The sequence below is a fragment of the Otolemur garnettii genome, unplaced genomic scaffold (genome assembly GCF_000181295.1).
Source record: "Otolemur garnettii isolate 467f Iridium unplaced genomic scaffold, OtoGar3 scaffold00054, whole genome shotgun sequence".
Lineage (NCBI taxonomy): Eukaryota > Metazoa > Chordata > Mammalia > Primates > Galagidae > Otolemur > Otolemur garnettii.
This window is the reverse complement of record NW_003852449.1, coordinates 8,268,386-8,286,977: the sequence shown is the minus strand read 5'-3', so window position 1 is coordinate 8,286,977 and position 18,592 is coordinate 8,268,386. Positions and strand designations below refer to the sequence as shown.

At 36.1% G+C, this 18,592-nt stretch overlaps 1 protein-coding gene across 1 annotated transcript in view; it reads right to left on the bottom strand.

Moving 5' to 3' along the window:
• The window catches only part of MIS18BP1 (MIS18 binding protein 1), a 39,256-nt gene that overhangs the window by 5,664 nt on the left and 15,000 nt on the right, over positions 1-18,592 (bottom strand). The window contains exons 8-13 of the mRNA XM_023514516.1: positions 14,431-14,582; positions 12,733-12,829; positions 10,540-11,392; positions 6,157-6,329; positions 5,253-5,407; positions 2,524-2,672 (exon numbers count right to left, since the gene is read on the bottom strand). Of these exons, the coding sequence (XP_023370284.1) occupies positions 2,524-2,672; positions 5,253-5,407; positions 6,157-6,329; positions 10,540-11,392; positions 12,733-12,829; positions 14,431-14,582 (1,579 nt within the window). The remainder of the gene's footprint in view (positions 1-2,523; positions 2,673-5,252; positions 5,408-6,156; positions 6,330-10,539; positions 11,393-12,732; positions 12,830-14,430; positions 14,583-18,592) is intronic.

Genomic DNA, 18,592 nt, shown 5'->3' with positions numbered 1-18,592 from the left:
CACTTTACCCACGGCAACAGCCTGAGACTGTCTCAAAAGAAACAAGAAATGTCCTTGTGAGATAGGGAATCAGCAGCACCAACTTGATAAGAAACAAGACCCAAACCAAGGTTCCTAAGAGAACCTTGGAGAAGCAGGCCAAAACCAGTTAGAACCAGCAGGGCGATAGAAAACTACTTAAGGTTACCCTCACTCCTGAGTGCAGGCCAGTTACAATGTATCTGCATACTCAAACTCCCAGCGGTGTATGGAAACGCCCTGGCAATTCTGGAAGTTACCATATATGGATGAAAGAGGAATCCTGGGTTCTGGGGACTCTCAACCCCTTTCTCAGAAATGTTAAGAATAATCTTCCCTCTGATTAACATAAAATTAAATAAAAGGTAGTAAAGTGTAAGACCCTGGAAACTCCAACAGGGCCACTCTTTCTCCCCTGCCCTGGAAAGAGGGACAGCCCCTGCTCTGGTCTGGAGCAGCCTGCCTTCTGTTTGTGACTTGCTTTTGCTTTATCCTGTAGACTGGTTCTTGAATTCTTTCCTGTGGGAAGCCAAGAACCTGCCTGGGGTCCACTTTCCTGTATCAAATTGGGCTCATACTGTATGTAGTTTTATTTCTTAGCTCTTATAAATGATTATCCACTGAACATTATTTATTCTATGTACTAAAAATTTTTGAAAATATACTTTTAATTAAACATACTATTCTGTTACATGAATAAATCAATTTCATATGTTTGAAATTTTAGCTCATTTTCAAATTTTCTACATGTTTTCTTTGTTCAGACATATATAAAAATATAGTTGCCCAAATCTCATTTTTCCTTAGAATTGACTAATAAAAGTCAAGGGTCAAACAGATGCATATTTTAAGGCTTTGATCATTTGGCCAAACTGCTCCCAAAAATTCTGTCCAAAATGATACTCTTACTATGCTTTCATCTCCACTAAATACTAAAAATAAAAAATATCTGTGGATTGCTAAAGAAGATTTTCACCAAGCATCATGGGGCTACTGAATAGTTTTTTTCTCAGTCACAATTATCTGGCTTTTGCTTCTCACACTATGGAAATTGTTCTTACTAAGATTAGCACTGACCTCATAATTGCCAACAGAATAGCCTATTTTTAGGTCTCATTCTTTAACAGTTTCTTTTTTCTGTGACATTTGACTATTGGCCACCCTTATTGTTTCTTAATTTATATTTCAAATAGTTCCTATAGATTCAGTGGTTCAAAGTTCCAAAGTACCCCATTTGCCACCAACTACTTTAGAGATCCCCAGTTTTTCAGTTTCTTAGAAGTACTCTAATGAAAGCAACTATATACATGTGCATGACCATACAGATATATACACATAAGCACAGAGCCTCTGCATGGACAGCACATTATTCACTCCATCCAGCTTTTTTCACTTCTATATCTTGGGCACTGTATCATACAGTAGTAAAAAAATTCCTTCATTAGTTTCTACAACTACATAATGTACCAGGATTCATTTAATTGGTCCCTATCGATGGACATTTGAATTTTAACACTGTAAACAATGGTACAATGAATAAGCTGTACATTTACAATTCTAGAAGATTCCTAGGTCAAAGGGCATGTGTATTTATAACTTTGATAGGTACTGACCAATTATTGCTGTAAATATTTTAATAATTTACCTTCTTACTAGCAAGGAATGAGAATGGCTTCCCTTTTCTTGTTAATTTGTAGGAGTGCTGTATATATGAGGCAAAAGAACCTTTTGCCTGTGATAAGTTGTGCATGTTCTTTACTCCGGTTACTTGTCTTTTGATTATTTATGGTAGTTGGTACCAGATAAGAACTTCAAACTCTTTTTTATATGGTTGACTTTATTTATTAATCTTTTCATTACTGACTTTCATTTCCATCTGAGTTTGAAAGACCATCACTAATCTGAGGTCATAAAATATTTCTCCAAGGTTCCTTTAAATTTTTTTTATACATTAGTTTTTTTTTTTTTTTTTTTTGAGACAGAGCCTTAAGCTGTTGCTGGGTAGAGTGCCCTGGCACCACAGCTCATAGCAACCTCCAACTCTTGGGCTTAAGCGATTCTCTTGCCTCAGCCTCCCAAGTAGCTGGGACTACAGGCACCTGCCACAACGCCCAGCTTTTATTTTTATTTATTAGAGAAGGGGTCATGTTCTTGCTCAGGCTGCTCTTGAACTCCTGAGCTCAAATGATCCACCACCTGGGTCTCCCAGAGTGCTAGGATTACAAGTGTTGGCCACCTTGCCCAGCCTATGCTTTAATTTTTTACTTGTAAAATTTTGATCCATTTGGAATTCATCCTACTGTAAAATGTGAGTTATATCCCAAATTATAAGTGAATAACACCCCTAATTTGCTAAAATTCCCCATCCTTAACTTCTAGGAACTATATATTCTTGATTTTTCTATAATGATGACTCTTCCCATTTCTGGCATCTATGCTCCTCGTCAATAAATGTTCCCCAATTGGCTAATGCAGAGTTAACACATCATACACGTGGATATTTACCTATTTATTGGGGCTAGCATGCCAGGACTGACATGCTGACACTGAGGAGTTTTTGCCAATGGAAAGATAACTGATGATGGAGTTGTTGGATTTTTGTCCATTTTTGGCAGAATATCATCGTCGTCATCACTGTCCTGAAAGCTTGGCAACTAGAAAACAAATATTATCAGCAGGCACCTATAAAAATGGCCTTTCTTATTATCATAAAATGTTTTTTTGCAGACTGATTATTTTTCTTTCTATAATTTTTGTAAGTTAGCTAATTAAAAATATTAGTAGGTACAGGAAGTTTTCTCCTGGGTAAAATGGAGACAAAACACCTATTTCTAAAGGTTTTGTGGACTGGAGGTCAGCAAATGTGTTCTGTGAAGAGTCAGATGGTAAATATTTTAGGCTTTGTGTTCTGTATACTTTTTCCCAACTACACAAGTCTGCCTTTGGTGCATGCCAGCAGCCACTGACAATATGCAAACATAGGCATGGCTAGGTTTTAGTAAAATTTTGTTTATAAAAACAGGTGGTAGGCTAGAGTTGGTCCACAGGACCATAGTTTGCTGATGTTTAATAAAGATAGAATAAAACTGTAATTCATTTACCGTTATACTTGGCACTTACTAAGAACTGAAGCAGTATTAAACTTTTGTGCATATGTATTTCCAGTAAACAATGAGTCCTTAAGATTTTACATACCTTTACATTAAAACCTTAGAGGAAGTATACTTAAGCCACGTAAGATGAGTTAAACATTGCTGTCCATTTCTATTTTATCTCTTTTTAACATTGCTACTATATCATTCAGGCCAAAACATACATAGTAAACTTGATGTGGTGGTGGGACAGCATGTTAGGGAACCTCTAAAGGACCACAGTGTTGTGAAGAGAATAGAGGGCCTTAGATGATGCTTTTAAAATATTTCCCTCTATAACTTCTATAAGCAAAAAGGGGGCCTAGTAATGGTATTGCTAAGTTCTGTGTAGTCTGAAGATGATGTAATGACACAAACAACAAATTAGTACATGAAAAAATTACCCGTAAGTCTAGCTTACTAACAAAACTCTTCCAGTTTTTACACTTAACAGCCCAGTTGTTTATCCACACTTACGCATTTACTTAATCTTAATATTCTTAACATTTATATCTTAGAAACAGTCTTGCATTTGGCATTTATTTTACATTTCACTATGATTATGAAAAACAGCCTTCTATTAAATATATAGATTGTTCCAAGTATTTTGCTGTGAAGATAAACCTGAAGTGAATAGATATCTTTGTGAAGATTTTGGGCTTTTAAATTTTGTATGATAAACATTCAAGAATTAATCTTATGGCTTTTGTAATATATTGTCACAATGCTTTCTGAAAGATGATTCAACTGATGCATCCACTGAGGCATGACTGTCAATATTATCATTGCTTTTCATCAGCAATGGAGACTTTATTTTTTTATTTTTTGACAAAAAGATTCAGTCAGTCTGTCTTATTTATCTACCTATCGAGAAAGACAGGGTCGTGCTCTGTCACCTAGGCTAGAAGTGTAGTGGCATCATAGTAGCTCACTACAACTTCAAACTCCTGGGCTTAAGCGATCCTCCTGCCTCAGCCTCCTACGTAGCTGGGACTATAGGTGCCAGCCACCATACATGGTTAATTTTTCTATTTTTAGTAGAGACAGAGTCTGGCTCCAGCTCAGGCTGGTCTTGAACTCCTGGCCTCAAGCAGTCCTACTGCTTTGGCTTTCCAAAGTGCTAGGATTGTAGGTGTGAGCCACTATGCCCAGCCAGATCCTGTAATTTAGAAGGTATACATATAATTTACCTTTTTTTCTGATTACTAGCTAAAGTGACCACTTTGCCAAATGTTTGTTTAGCCTTTTGAATTCTTATTCACATTTTCCTGTGGTCTTGATACTTTCTTTTTTTTTGAGACAGAGTTTTACTTTGTAGCCCTAGATAGAGTGCTGTGACATCATAGCTCACAGCAACCTCAAATTCTTGGGCTCAAGTGATCCTCTTGCCTCAATCTCCCAAGCAGCTGGGGACCATAGGCATTCACCACAGTGGCTGGCTATTTTATTTTTTTGAGGCAGTTTTACTTTGGTGCCCTCAATAGAGTGCTATGGTGTCATAGCTCAGAGCAACCTCAAACTCTTGAGCTCAAGCAATTCTCTTGCCTTAGCCTTCCAAGTAGCTGGGACTATAGGAGCCTGCCGCAACTCTTGGCTATTTTTAGAAATGGGGGGTCTCACATTAGCCTGGGCTGGTCTCGAACTTGTGAGCCCAGCCTTGCCTGGCTATTTTAAAAGACAAGGACTTGTTTTTGTTTAGACTGCTTGCAAACTCCTGAGCTCAGACAATCCAGCAGCCTTGAACTCCCAAAGTGCTAGGTATGAGCTACTGTGCCTGTCCATTTTTATTATTCTTATTTCTAAGTTTACTATTTGGTTCTACAAACCTTATCTTGGAGCCCCACTAAAAGGCAGAATGGAAACTGGTGAGAATAGCATGTACCAGCACTTTACTTCCTATAATACTTTGGTCATGTCTGTGGAGACCATTAATCTTTGACCTAAATATTAGTGATGAACATTCACCATACATAAAAGTGAAAGACATTAAAAGTCAATATTGATAAAAACAAACAGAATCCCCCCAAATTGAAAAAAAAGATAAAAATTAAAAAGTATGTATCAACAAAGAGAACAGTAATTGCATGCACTGAAGACTCTTACCAATACTCTTTGATTCTGCAAAGGTGTACTGAAAAAATCATCATGATCATCTTTTGGCAACTGTTCCAGGAAATCTCTCATTTGTTGCTTCCTCTTCAGAGTTCCCATTTTGGCAGTTATCTTCGTAGTTTGCTTATCAGCATCACCTCTCTTGCCTTAAAAGCCAGCAAAACATTTTGATAAGGATTTGATCATTTATAGTAACTACCCTATAAAGCTAACTGTCTTTGCAAACTTTGAAGTATGTACTCATGTTAAGTAAACTCAGCCTCTGTCACTTTACAAGTTTAACAAATAGTTCTTTCTACACTTGGACCTGTGCCATGATTAGCCCACATGATACTCATGAAGAAACTACACGATTAGGCAAGATGAGAGTAATTAAAAAGGTCTTTATGTTGTAAGAAAGGGTACCTCCTATCCCGCCCTCACTGATGCCTTATTTATTGATTTTGCTAAAACATAAACCTTACTGAATTATAGTAGGGATACTGGGTTAATTCCCTAAAGCTTAAAATAGGGTTTCTCTGGCACATAATACCTTTCATTATTAACTGTAGAAAGAACTGAGACTATAAAAACTAAATTTATTATGAGTTTTCTCACTAGGGAACCCTACCCAAGTGGCGTTAAATTAGACCCTCAGATCTGAAACTTCTGGATCCAACTGCAGATTTCCTAGACCAAACTCAAAGCACACACTGACTGCTAAGTTACTATTAATAGAAGTAGCTAGCTACCTAGGTAAGACTTAAAAATTAAGGAGATCTTTGAAGTTCTTTCTAGCTTTAACATTTGAAGAAAATACATATATAATACTAATGGATAAATATAAAATCTATTTAGTAAGTGATTAGTCCTCTACACTAAGCACTAGGAAAAAACTATTTACTACGAAAGTTACCATTTTGGCCTTGGGAATTGGCTGGCTTTTTCTTAGTGACATGCTTCTGGGATCTTTTTCCTCGGGGATTTTCCATATATTTCTTCTGGCATTCCTGAGCAGATCTAGAACCTACTGCCATAGCCACATCAGACCAGAAACCAGGTTTGTGCTTTGGAAAAGATGCAAGAGCACTATGGAAGACCAAAACCAGTTAGAGAACTAGAAATCCAAATCAGTAGAAATAACCTCCTGAAAGCATACTACTGAATCGAAGAGATTTACTGGATTGAAGGAACTTTACGAAAATCATTCTAGATAACCATTTGGAAAGAAGACACTATTCCCTATACTCAGTAACTTACTCTACAGATGAAGATGTAACTTCATATATCTTGTAGATGCCTTGTATTCAAAAAATAAAAAATCATCCCCAGTCTTTTGAAAAAAAATTTTTTCTTTTTGCAGTTTTTGGCCGGGGTTGGGTTTGAACCTGCCACCTCCAGCATATGGGTCCGGCACCCTTCTCCTTTGAGCCACGGGCACTGCCCCTGAAAATTTTTTCTAAGTCCAACTAATCAATGATTTGGTCTTCTGGGCACATTTTTCTACAATGTTACTGGTGCTAAGTATATTGGAAGATAAGCTCTGTATTCTTATTATCTTCCAGGTTTTAAATTCATAAAGTGTTATGCTTGCTTTCATTGTATTGACATTTATAGAATTCAGTATTTTGGATAAAATCCTCTCTGTTGAGAGATGAAAACTGAAATAGAAAAAAAAAAGATAGTCCTCAATTTAACATAGGAGTTAAATTCTAAAAGGTTACTTGTAAATGACTGTTTAGAACCTACTATAAACATTACCACCCCACCCCCCGAAAAAAGATTTTTATATATATGGCTAAGATGACATTTCAACCAGATAACATCTATGTAACTCAACAATTTAGCCTAAAAAGGTACTAACAGTCCTATTTAAACTATATCAAGTCTTTATTTTTAATACTATTTCTTTGACAAAATATGTTTTTATTTCAACTTGGATACCAACCAGTAGAAAAAGATTTCATGCAGTTGTTTGCCAGTATATTTTTAATTGGCTCTCTGGGGTTAAAAAGCCCTTATTTGTAATGTTTTCCAATGTCCATGTGGTGAATACTCCCATTGTGGTCAATATCAAGCTACCAACATGACCTCAATGAATATGCAATTAATAAACAACATGCAAAAGTACAGGATTACATAGTAGTTCTACTATACAGATACAACAGAGGTAAAGAACTTCAAGAGCACATATAATAGATGTAGTAAAATAATCAGGCAGTGAAGAGTTTTGAGTATTACCTTTGTTTTTAATTTAATTGTAAGTTTATATAATTTAATGATTTTAACAATCAAAATTTAAAAATCAGCTCTTGAGTGGAATAGCTACCAGACCACTGCAGTTTACCATTTTTTGCAGAGAAGGAAAACAAACACTTGTTAATGAATGCTTTCTTTTGCATAATTAATCAGTATATAGATGTTCTAAAGCAGGGAACTAGAAAGATTTGGGGGATCAAGCTTTTCTGTCTGTGTGTGTAGCTAATTTACAAGTTTAGGACTGTATAAAAAGGTCTATTTTTCATAATGAAAATACTTAATGCAAATTGGTGGGACCACACCCATGGTGCATTTTACAAGGGTACATGTTAAATCTATATGTAGAATATAAATGTCTTTTTGTTTGTTTGTTTTTTTGCAGTTGGACTGGGTTTGAACCTGCCACTTCCAGTATATGGGGCTGGCGCCCTATTCCATGAGCAAAAGGTGCTGCCATAGAATATAAATTTCTAAACACAATAACTAAGAAAATGAGGTGAAGGCTATGTTAACCAGTTAGATGACAGTATTTCAAACTGTATATAAAACCAGCACATTATACCCCATAACCGCATTAATATACAGTTATGATTTAATAAAAAAAATACTTAATGCATAAAACAGCAACTCAAAGTACAAAAAAAGTAGCATAAAATACAGGCATTATTACAACAATTTTTAAATTGTATGGCTGTATGATCTTCACATATGGATCTAGAGAATCTAGGGTACAGAACAGTTCTATTACAGTGAGAAACCCCTCAAGCCACCTCTTTCTTATCCTGTCCCTCACCATTAACCACTGGCAATTCCTGATCTAGAATTGAGTTTTGTCTTTTGCAGAATGACATATAAATGAAAGCAAATAGTACGTAACCCTTTGAGTTGTCTTCTGTCAGTCAGCATAAGGGCTCTGAGATTTATCCAAGTTGTTAACATGTATCAGTAGTTCTTCCTTTTTATGGCTTAGTCCACTAAAAGAATGTAACATTATTTGTTTTATGGAGAAAGTACCACAGAAATCAGGAAGGGGCAGGAACCTGGTAACGCAACCCCATAAAGTTGTTTATGAACTCCTAGGTTTATACTGCAAATTCTGACATATTTTCATTTATGTTCAGTTCAGAATATTTTCTACTTTCTCTTAAAACTTCCTCCGTGATCCATGATTTATGTCATTTAATGTCCAACTACTTGGAATTTTTTCCATAATCTTTTATTGATTTGTAGTTTAATTCAATTATCATCAGAAAACATCCTTTGTATAATGGTCTGTTATTTAAAATCTGTTAAGATACATTTTATGACCTGATATATGTTCTATTTTGACAAATGATCGACGTCCCTTGGAAATAATGTATTTCTTGGCTAAGCAAACCCCTGATCCATGTAGGTTTCACTCAGGCCTAACATAGGGAGATGCTTGGAGAATGCCAGAGACATGGCTCTAAAAAGGGAATACAGGTGAAATCCCACAGGCAGCTGAGCCTACTCTAGCAGCTTGAGTGGGGTGCCATTCTGAGAGCCTAGGTACCAGAGAACTATGGGTGCTCCTGCAGCCACTGAATGTCTCCAAGGAGGAAGAGAGGCACCAAAGCACTTCATGCACCTCTGGGAAGGCCCCCACCACCCTGCTGCAGGCTGCTGTTGAGACAGACACAAGTATACAACATTTTCCCAATTTCTTGTCCACACTGGACAAGATGGGGCCTGGATGGGGCCTAAGCTTTTCTGATTATAGGTCTGATTATAGGTCCCAGGCACAACTGTGAGAGTTCAACACTAGGCTGCAGCCCCTGCCTGATGACAAGAGGCAGAGAAACCAGGCCTTCCAGGATGCATCTGGGACCAAGTCCCTCATGTGTTCTCGTAAGTTCAATTTATGTTCATGCCTACTTAAGTTATATCATAGCCTAGACCTCTGCTGGACTCCATAGTGTATTTCTACCTACTTCTTACCAATCTAAATAGAATATGTCTAAAAAGAAACTCAATTCCCAACCCCAACCTATTCCTTCCTCTAATACTTCCACACCACCACCATCTGACAAGTCATTTAGGTCAGGTGCCATACAACTGATAACATTTGTATTTGATGTTGTCTACATATTGCTAATCCAATTTTCTCCATCTTTACAGCTTCCATATCAGTGTAGAACACAATGGACTACTTTAACAACCCGCAATTAGTACCTTTTCACTTCCCCAAACAATCTCCTCTACTCTCATCTCAAGCCATTCCCTCTAACTCTTTATGCTCTAATAACAGTAGTCTTATTTTTGTTCCTTCTGTATCGACATTTTTCTATCCTAAGGATAGGATAGAAATCCTGTTATTAGGTTGTTCCCTATTCCTGGAATGCTGTTTCTCTAGTTCTTTCTATGGCTAACACCATCTCATCTCATCCTTTGACTTCCATTTAAATGTCATTAACCAAGAAAGAGCTTCCCTGACCATACTACCTATAATTCTCCATATCAGTCTCATATTTGCCTCTTTCTTAGAACTTATCACAATTTGTTGACTATTTTTATTTACTGGTTTACTTTTATATTATGTATCTTCCAAATTAAACTACTTGAAGAAAAGGAGCTTGTCTATTTTGTTAATTTCTGTATTTCCAAACTGGCACATAGAAGGCACCTAACTAACGAATGTTGAATGAATGAATGAAAAAACAGATTCTCATTGAGCTTTAGTTCAGTTTCTATACTAACTATGAAACCTTGGACAAAGCACCTAATTTGAGCCTGTACATAAGGGGGGAAAGACTGTATTAATAATTTACACGTTTAAATTCAGCTTTAATATTTTATAATAGTAAATTAAATTATAAAATATTTCTTAAAATGTGAAGCTAAGCAAGATTACCGCATTTGACTAACTTGGCTTTAATTTTAACTTCTCCCCATTTTTTGAAATGACATCTTCCATGTTAACTGGTAGAAGTCATTAAATCATTCCATATTGATATTTCTGCATCTTCAAATATTTTGTGGCCATTCTATAGACATTTCAGAGTCAAATCTAACTACTTACCAGTGAAGTTTCTGTAATTCAGTCTCATTCCATTCCTCGTCTTGAATTAAATCAGGTAAGCACTTGGAGGGATGGGTATTAGTCTTATCAGATACCATCACCTCAACAATTGGTAAAGAATTCCTACCACTAGGTTTTGGAAGATTTTCTTTCGTAGAACATCTAGCTTTCTTTTGTTTGATATAAAATTCATCTTCACTTTCTTCGGTTTCAGACTCTGAAATCACTGGGATACTCTTTGTGGTATTTCTGGTGCTTTTTCTCAGGTGAACCCCCGTTTCTTTGGTATCTCTTGCCCTGGAGCTCTTAGCAGCAGCAGCTTTCCTTCTAATCTCCTTTTCTGTCTCGCTCTCTTCACTTGACAAACCTGATGAAGACTGATGCTCGTAAGATGGCATCCCTACTTGAGTTTTGATTTTCTTTGATTGTGGTAACATCTTGATATTTTTCTTAAAGTCAGAGGTGACCATCTGCTCCTTTTTAGGGCTAGGTATTTCTATTTTCTGATTGTTAGTGAGCAAATCACATTCACTGTAATCTTCCTCGCTTTTACTTTGATGACCTACACTATACTCAAATGTATTTTCTAAAGTCCGTGAGAACTTACTAATGGGATATTTTTTTTGATGCCTTGGCACTATAAGATCTGTAACTGCTTTAATTGTGCTGGCAGAGAGATTATACTTCATGCATCTTTCCTTTATCAGTTTTCTAGAATGAAGTGGTGTTACTAAAATATAAGCTTCCTTCTGATTGACAGCTATGTCTTTTCTTTCTTCATCTGTGAAAAACTGTTTCCTTGAGGTTAGAATATCAATGGGTACATCCAATTCTTCAGTTCTTTCTTTAATTTCTTAAGACAAAACCAAAAACCAAATTAGCTATATAAATATAAGCATAGAAAAAATATTTTCACAAATAAAATATACAACTTTCTGGAGATAGGAGACATAATAAAACCAGTAGGGTCATTAAGACTTCATTAGGTATGTACTGTATGGAACAGAAGCTGTGCTAGTTAAGGAGAGAATTAGGAGAACACGGAACTCTATCTGCATGGCTGCATTTGCACTCCTTATGGTGGCCACAGGGACACACCCAAAATGAATCCCTCCAAACACCATGATGTAGCATGGGAAATAAGCAAAACAGAACAACTTGAGAATCTTTATTACACTTTGTCACTAGGTAAAGAAACCAAATTAAAATGGGCACACCTCAGTAACGAGAAGCCAAACTAACTGAAACTCTCAATTGTCCAATTATAAAAATACATTTAAATTGTAAATCATTCTACCAATCATCACAGAGAAATACTGCAATAACCTATACATATTATGGGCCATTGTTTACAAGATGAATAACAACACCAAAAAAAAAAAAAAAAACAACAAGAAAAATGATGGATAATATTGAATGCAGAGGCGAAAAGAAGCCACTAATTTAGTTTCTGGAGAAATGGTACTAATCGAAAGTAACTAAAAAGCTTCTGTAAGATTTTTTTACTACCATCATATATCTTCAAATTATGAAGAAAATCTAATTCCTTGTATAAATCCAACCCAGAAGTTCAACTGGGAATTTTAAAGTTGTGAACGTTCTAATTTTGAACAAAATATTCCTATCTAGAACATTTCTGTTCATTTTATTAAAAATTTGAAGAAATAAAGATGCAGCCTATCTTAGATACTTTAACCTAACTTATATAAATTTGGTGGTCTAAGCAATATTGCTTTCCTCTCCATTTACTTAACACTTATACATTTTTTTCATTTTTACTTTTGTTTATGAGAAAAATAGAAAAACTGTTATTGAACAGATGAATCTAACTCAAGATGAAATTTTAAATCTGCTAATGCTTAAAGCAGAAAAAGCTCTGTAAATTTTGGTATGCAGGATTTCTCTCTGAAAAGTCACACTTACAGAAAAGTAAATTATGATATTAAATTCCTAAAAGGATCCAGTTTTTAAACATTCCTGTAAGCGTATTTCAAATTATATATGGTATGTAAAGTAAAAGATTATTTTATTATGCAAACCATCTAATGTAAAAAATAACAAAACCAACCATCTAAAATCACTAAAATAGTTTACTGTTTTAGATTAGAAAATTTACACGATCACTTTAATATTAAAAACATTTCAAATAGTACCTTTTTATTCATGATTACAAAACCATCAAAGATACATTACCTTGTTTCTGACTTTCAATTATCCTTTCATTTGTTCTTCCACAATTTTTTAGTTTCTTTGTACACAAATGTTTTACTTCTTTTTTTCTAATGAATTCCTTCAAATAAAAAAGATAACATGTTTTTATTTTAACAACCCCCATCTAAACATAACCTTAAGCACTGCACAAAATGCATCAAGCACATGAACTTCTAGTTCTACAGATTTTATTAGTGGAGGCTCAGAAACTCATTTGCCAGAACTTAAGATTTAGAAGTACCAGTGGGGTATTCATTATCTTTTTTTTTTTAATTTTTAAAATTAAATCATAAACACATAGATCATGTATACATTAATGCATTTATGGGGTACAATGTGCTGCTTTCATATACAATTAGGAATGCTTATATCACACTGGTTAATGTATACCTCATCTTGTTTACTTAATTATTGTGTTAAAACATTTATACTCTATACTAATAGATCTGACACATACCCTTGCAATATGTACCATAGGTGTGATCCCACCATTCACCCTTCCTTGATCTGACCTCCCCACTCCCTCTCACCTCCCCTCCTCCCTCTTTCATCTTGGGCCATAGTTATGATCTATTCTTCATATGAAAGTATGAGAGATTGTAAATTGGTTTCATAATAGTACTGAGTACATTGGATATTTTTTCTTCCATTCTTGAGATACTTTACTAAGTAGGATATGTTCCAGCTCCATCCATGTAAACATGAAAGAGGTAAAGTCTCCATCTTTTTTAAGGCTGTATAATATTCCATAGTATACATATACCACAATTTATTAATCCACTCATGGGTTGATGGGCACTTGGGCTTCTTCCATAACTTGGCTATTATGAATTGAGCTGCAATGAACAATCTGGTGCAATTATCTTACACATTTCTTTTACTAATTTAATACTTTCTGGTTTATTTTCAAGTGCTTTTCTATATATTTTATTTATTTTAAGCTTCAGTCTAAGAGCTACAACTTTTTTTTTTTACCTCTAAAAACCAAATATTATTGGAAGAACACACGGATCTTCCAAATTGCAAGACCAAATTGGAGAACACATTTCCTAGGCAAAGAAATGAGAAATGCTCAGAGTAATTTAACAGGTGGTCTATTAAATATGTTCCCTGCAGTGAAAAGTATGTTTCAGGAGAGAGAGCAGACAACCAGTCACAGTCTCTGTGAGTGACAAAGTAATAAAGGAAATAAAAATTCACACCTCCCCATCCAAAGAAAGGAACAGACTTAGCCGTCCCTTTCCATACAGCATTTCTCTTAGCAAAGTCCTTACTATTAAACCGCTGGTGTGCATTTTCCATGAAGCACAATACTGGGGCGGACATGACTAGGGAGCTTCCCTGTCATCACAAACCCTTTAGCCGAATGGACACATTTTTTAAAGATGTCACAACACACCATGTACTGGATACTATCAAAATCAGAACATAAAGTACTCTTTCATAATTAGAACCAAGTAAACTGACGGTTTTTGGGTCGTGGAAGCAGGGAAACCTACAAGCTACAACTTTTGTTGCCTGTATTTTTTCAAGGAGAGGCTGGGAAAATAAATATAAAGACATATACTTACAGTCCCAAAGTTAATGAAAAGCTGATACCTAACAGAACTCTTATCTGGTGATATGGTCCCTAATCTTTTTAATACTATATGTCATCCCTCAAAATATCAAACAATGTACCTGATTAGATAAGTCATCTCCTCCTCCATTTTGCATAGCTTTATTTATTTGGTCATCTGGGAGCCTTAATGGTAGTTTATTTTGGCACTTAGTATGGCAGCCATTTAATTCTGTAGCTCCAGGCAACCCACTGTGCTTATTATTCTTCAGTTCTATGAGTTAAAAAAAGGAGAATTCAATAAATAATTACAAAAAAGGTAAGCTGCTTTTCTACATTAAAGAATTAACCTTGAAAAAAATCTGTCTAATATCACAAATATTTGTTATAATTTGAATATAATATAAAGCAATTTTATTTGAACAGATTCACTCTGTATAGGGCCACGTTTTGTTCAAATCAGTTTTATTTTTCTCACAAAAATAAAGAAAAACTAGGCAGTCATAATCAAAAGTCTCTATTTTAGGGTACAAAGAATATAAATGTCTTAACACAATAACTAAGAAAATGCCATGAAGGCTATGTTAACCACTTTGATGAAAAGATTTCAAGTTGTATATAAAACCAGCACATTGTACCCCATGACTGCATTAATGTACACAGCTATGATTTAACAACAACAAAAATAAATAAAATTAAAAAGTCTCTGTTTTGGATCTCCTTTTTCACATCAAAAGACAAATAGTAAAGTTAATCTATTTTGTAAATACAAATTCCTGTTCATCCTAACTATGTATCAACTAAACATAAAGCTGGTAACCGTTTCTCTTGTATTCCTTCATAATTCCTGTATGCAGAATTATATTTCAATTAGTTCCTATAATCTAATGTATAACTAAATCCATGCTAATTTAAATTTTGAGTAAAACAAAATTATATAGTATATAAGCTCAATGTTTAATGAACTAAAATTCTCAAAAAGTAGAAAAAGGCTCAAAAAAGTATACAAATATTTTTTATTGGTTTGGTACCCGTAGCTCAGTGGTTAGGGCGCCAGCCACATGGACCAAGGCTGGTGGGTTCGAGCCTGGCCAGGGCCTGCTAAACAACAACAATTGCAACAACAAAAAAATAGCTGGGCGTTGTGGCATGTGCCTGTAGTCCCAGCAACTTGGGAGAGGGAGGCAAGACAATTGCTTAAGTTCAAGGGTTTTAGGTTGCTGTGAACTGTGATGCCACAACCCTCTACTGAGAGTGACATAGTGAGACTGTCTCAAAAAATATATATATATTTTTCTTATTCTTCCAGAAGCTGCATTTTAAATAACACAATGAATGGTTGCTGCTCTTGAGAATATTACCATACAGTGAAAGAGGCTAGTATTGTAATAGATCATTTATACTATACTCTGGTGTCATAACAGAGATAAAATACTTTAAGAACAATACTATCATAACAGAGATAAAGTACTTTAAGAACAATACTATCACATACAGGTTATAATATATAAAACTTCCTTTAGGTAAATAATTAAAACACAAAAATAAAATCACATCGTTTTTAATTATGATAGATTGGTCCCTTTATATAACCTTAGTTATTTTATGTTAGAAGTAGTTTTATTGGCTCGGTGCCTGTGGCTCAAGTGGCAAAGGCACCAGCCACATATACCTGAGCCGGCGGGTTCAAATCCAGCCGGGCCCGCCAAACAACAATGATGGCTGCAACCAAAAAATAGCCGGGCGTTGTGGCGGGCGCCTGTAGTCCCAGCTACTTGGGAGGCTGAGGCAAGAGAATCATGCCCAAGAGCCTGAGGTTGCTGTGAGCTGTGACGCCACAGCACTCTACCCAGGGGGACAGCTTGAGGCTCTGTCTCAAAAAAAAAAAAAAGAAAAAGTAGTTTTATTTATTTTAGTTGTTTTCCTCACATGAAAGTAATAAAAACAGGCTCAGCCACGATAGCTCAAGTGGCTAAGGCGCCAGCCACATACACCAGAGCTGGCAGTTTGAATCCAGCCCGGGCCTGCCAAATAACAATGACAACTACAACCAAAAAATAGCCAGGTGTTGTGGTAGGTGCCTGTGGTAAGGAGGCTGAGGTAAGAGAATCATTTAAGCCCAAGAGTTTGAGGTTGCTGTGAACTGTGATACCACGGCACTTTACCCAGGGCAACAGCTTGAGGCTCTGTCTCAAAAGAAAAAAACAAAAACAGTTAATGGTATAGACAACCACTCAAAATAACTTTTGTGATATGAAGATAGTATCTAATAGTTTAAAACTAAGATCTAATGCATCACATAAGAAAAATAAAGTATTATCTGCTCGTAAATGCCCCTACTGTGGGGGGCATCATGCCTTATTCATCTCTAAGTTCCTAACACTTAACATAGATTGAGGTTTTTGAAAGATGCTTTAAAAATGCTTCTTGAGTGATTTCATAAGGATACAGCTGACTTTACTAAATGTTAGTCTTTTCTCAAACAGAGTCTTAAGCTGTTGCCTTGGGTAGAGTAGAGTGGCATTATAGGTCTTAGCAACCTCAAAGTCTTGGGCTTAAGTGATTCTCTTGCCTCAGCCTCCCAAGTAGCTGGGACTACAGGGTGCTTGCCACAACACTCTGCTAATTTTTTTTGTAGAGACAGAGTCTCATTCTATCGCACCCGTCACAATGCCTGGCCATTTTTCTGTTGCAGTTCGGCCAGGGCTGGGTTTGAACCTGCTGGCCCTGGTGTTATGTGGTCAGCACCCTAACCACTGAGCAATAGACGCAGGGCCATAAACTTTAGTGTTTTAAATTTGTATTCGACCCCCTTCCACTTGTTTTCTGAAACACTTTACCAATAATTTCCATAATTCAACTTAAATTCCTAAAAAGTGATGGCTTTAAGTAAAAGAAGAGACAGAGAAGAGATGATATGTAAAAGTAAAGTCTAACAAATGTTTTAAAACTGACATATACTTTCAGGGTTTTTTGTTTTTTTTTAAATTTAGGAGTGAGGGTAGATGGTAGATGCTGCAGCCCCAGGAACCCAGAATATTAAAGATGGTCTAGCAATGACAATAAACAAAATGCATTATTTGGGGGAAAATAGGATGTCTTCTGATTAAAAGAGGAAGAGTTAAGAAGGAAGGAACTTAAGCAATGGAATTGTTTGCCCAGTCATCTATACTTACCATGACTGCTTGCCAGTCATCTGTGTATTTGTTATTACTTTCTCTGTACTAGAAAGGACAAGCAAAACTTTTCAAGGGTAGGAGGTAGTTCAAATGGGGAGAAGGGAAGGGATGTACTTTTTTGTTTATTCATTTGTTTTTTGAGACAGGGTGTCACTCTGCCGACCAAGCTGGAGTACAGTAGTAGTATCAGATAGCTTCTGGGATCAAGGGATACTCCTGCCTCAGTCTCTAGAGCAGCCAGGACTACAGGTGCACACCCATCACACTCAGCTAAATTTTTAAATCTGTAGAGACACATTTTGCTATGTTGCTCATGCTGGTCTCAAAACTCCTGGCCTCAAGCAATCCTCATGCTTTAGTCCCTCAAATGCTGGAATAACAGGCATAAGTCACTGCACACAGTCAAAGTGCATTTATTATCCTAGGATGGTACCATGTTTTTGGCAGAAGCAATCCTGAATACTTTTTTGAGTTTTGTAAAGGCAAAACAAAATCAAGGCAAAAGTGGCAGAAATGTATACAACAGATTTTAATAACTTTACTCACCCATATTATTTAGAAAGTGCTACACGTTAACATTCTTGTTAACGTTTTTTTCAGGGGCATTCATGTATTTTTCAGACGTGGGAGGCGGGTAATAATGTTGGCAGAGTTGGCACAGAACAGTTCTGCCATTTACTTTTATAGCAATGGTCACTCAAGAAAACATGACATTTCCTTCATGAAAGAAAATTGGCTTTGTCTATTAGCAGGAATGAAATTTAGCACAAAAATACAGAGTGTCCATAAAGTTCATGTGCAATTAAAAATAGACAGTATTTTATTTATTTATTTTTCAAGACAGACAGAGTATTTTATTTTTTATTTTTATGACAGAGTCTCACTTTGTCGCCTTTGGTAGAATGCCGTGGCGTCACGGATCACAGCAACCTCCAGCTCTTGGGCTTAGGCAATTCTCTTGCCTCAGCTTCTCAAGTAGCTGGACTATAAGCACCCACCACAACGCCCGGCTATTTTTTGTTGTAGTTTGGCTGGGGCCGGGTTTGAACCCGCCACCCTTGGTATATGGGGCCAGCACCCTACTCACTGAGCCACAGGTGCTGCC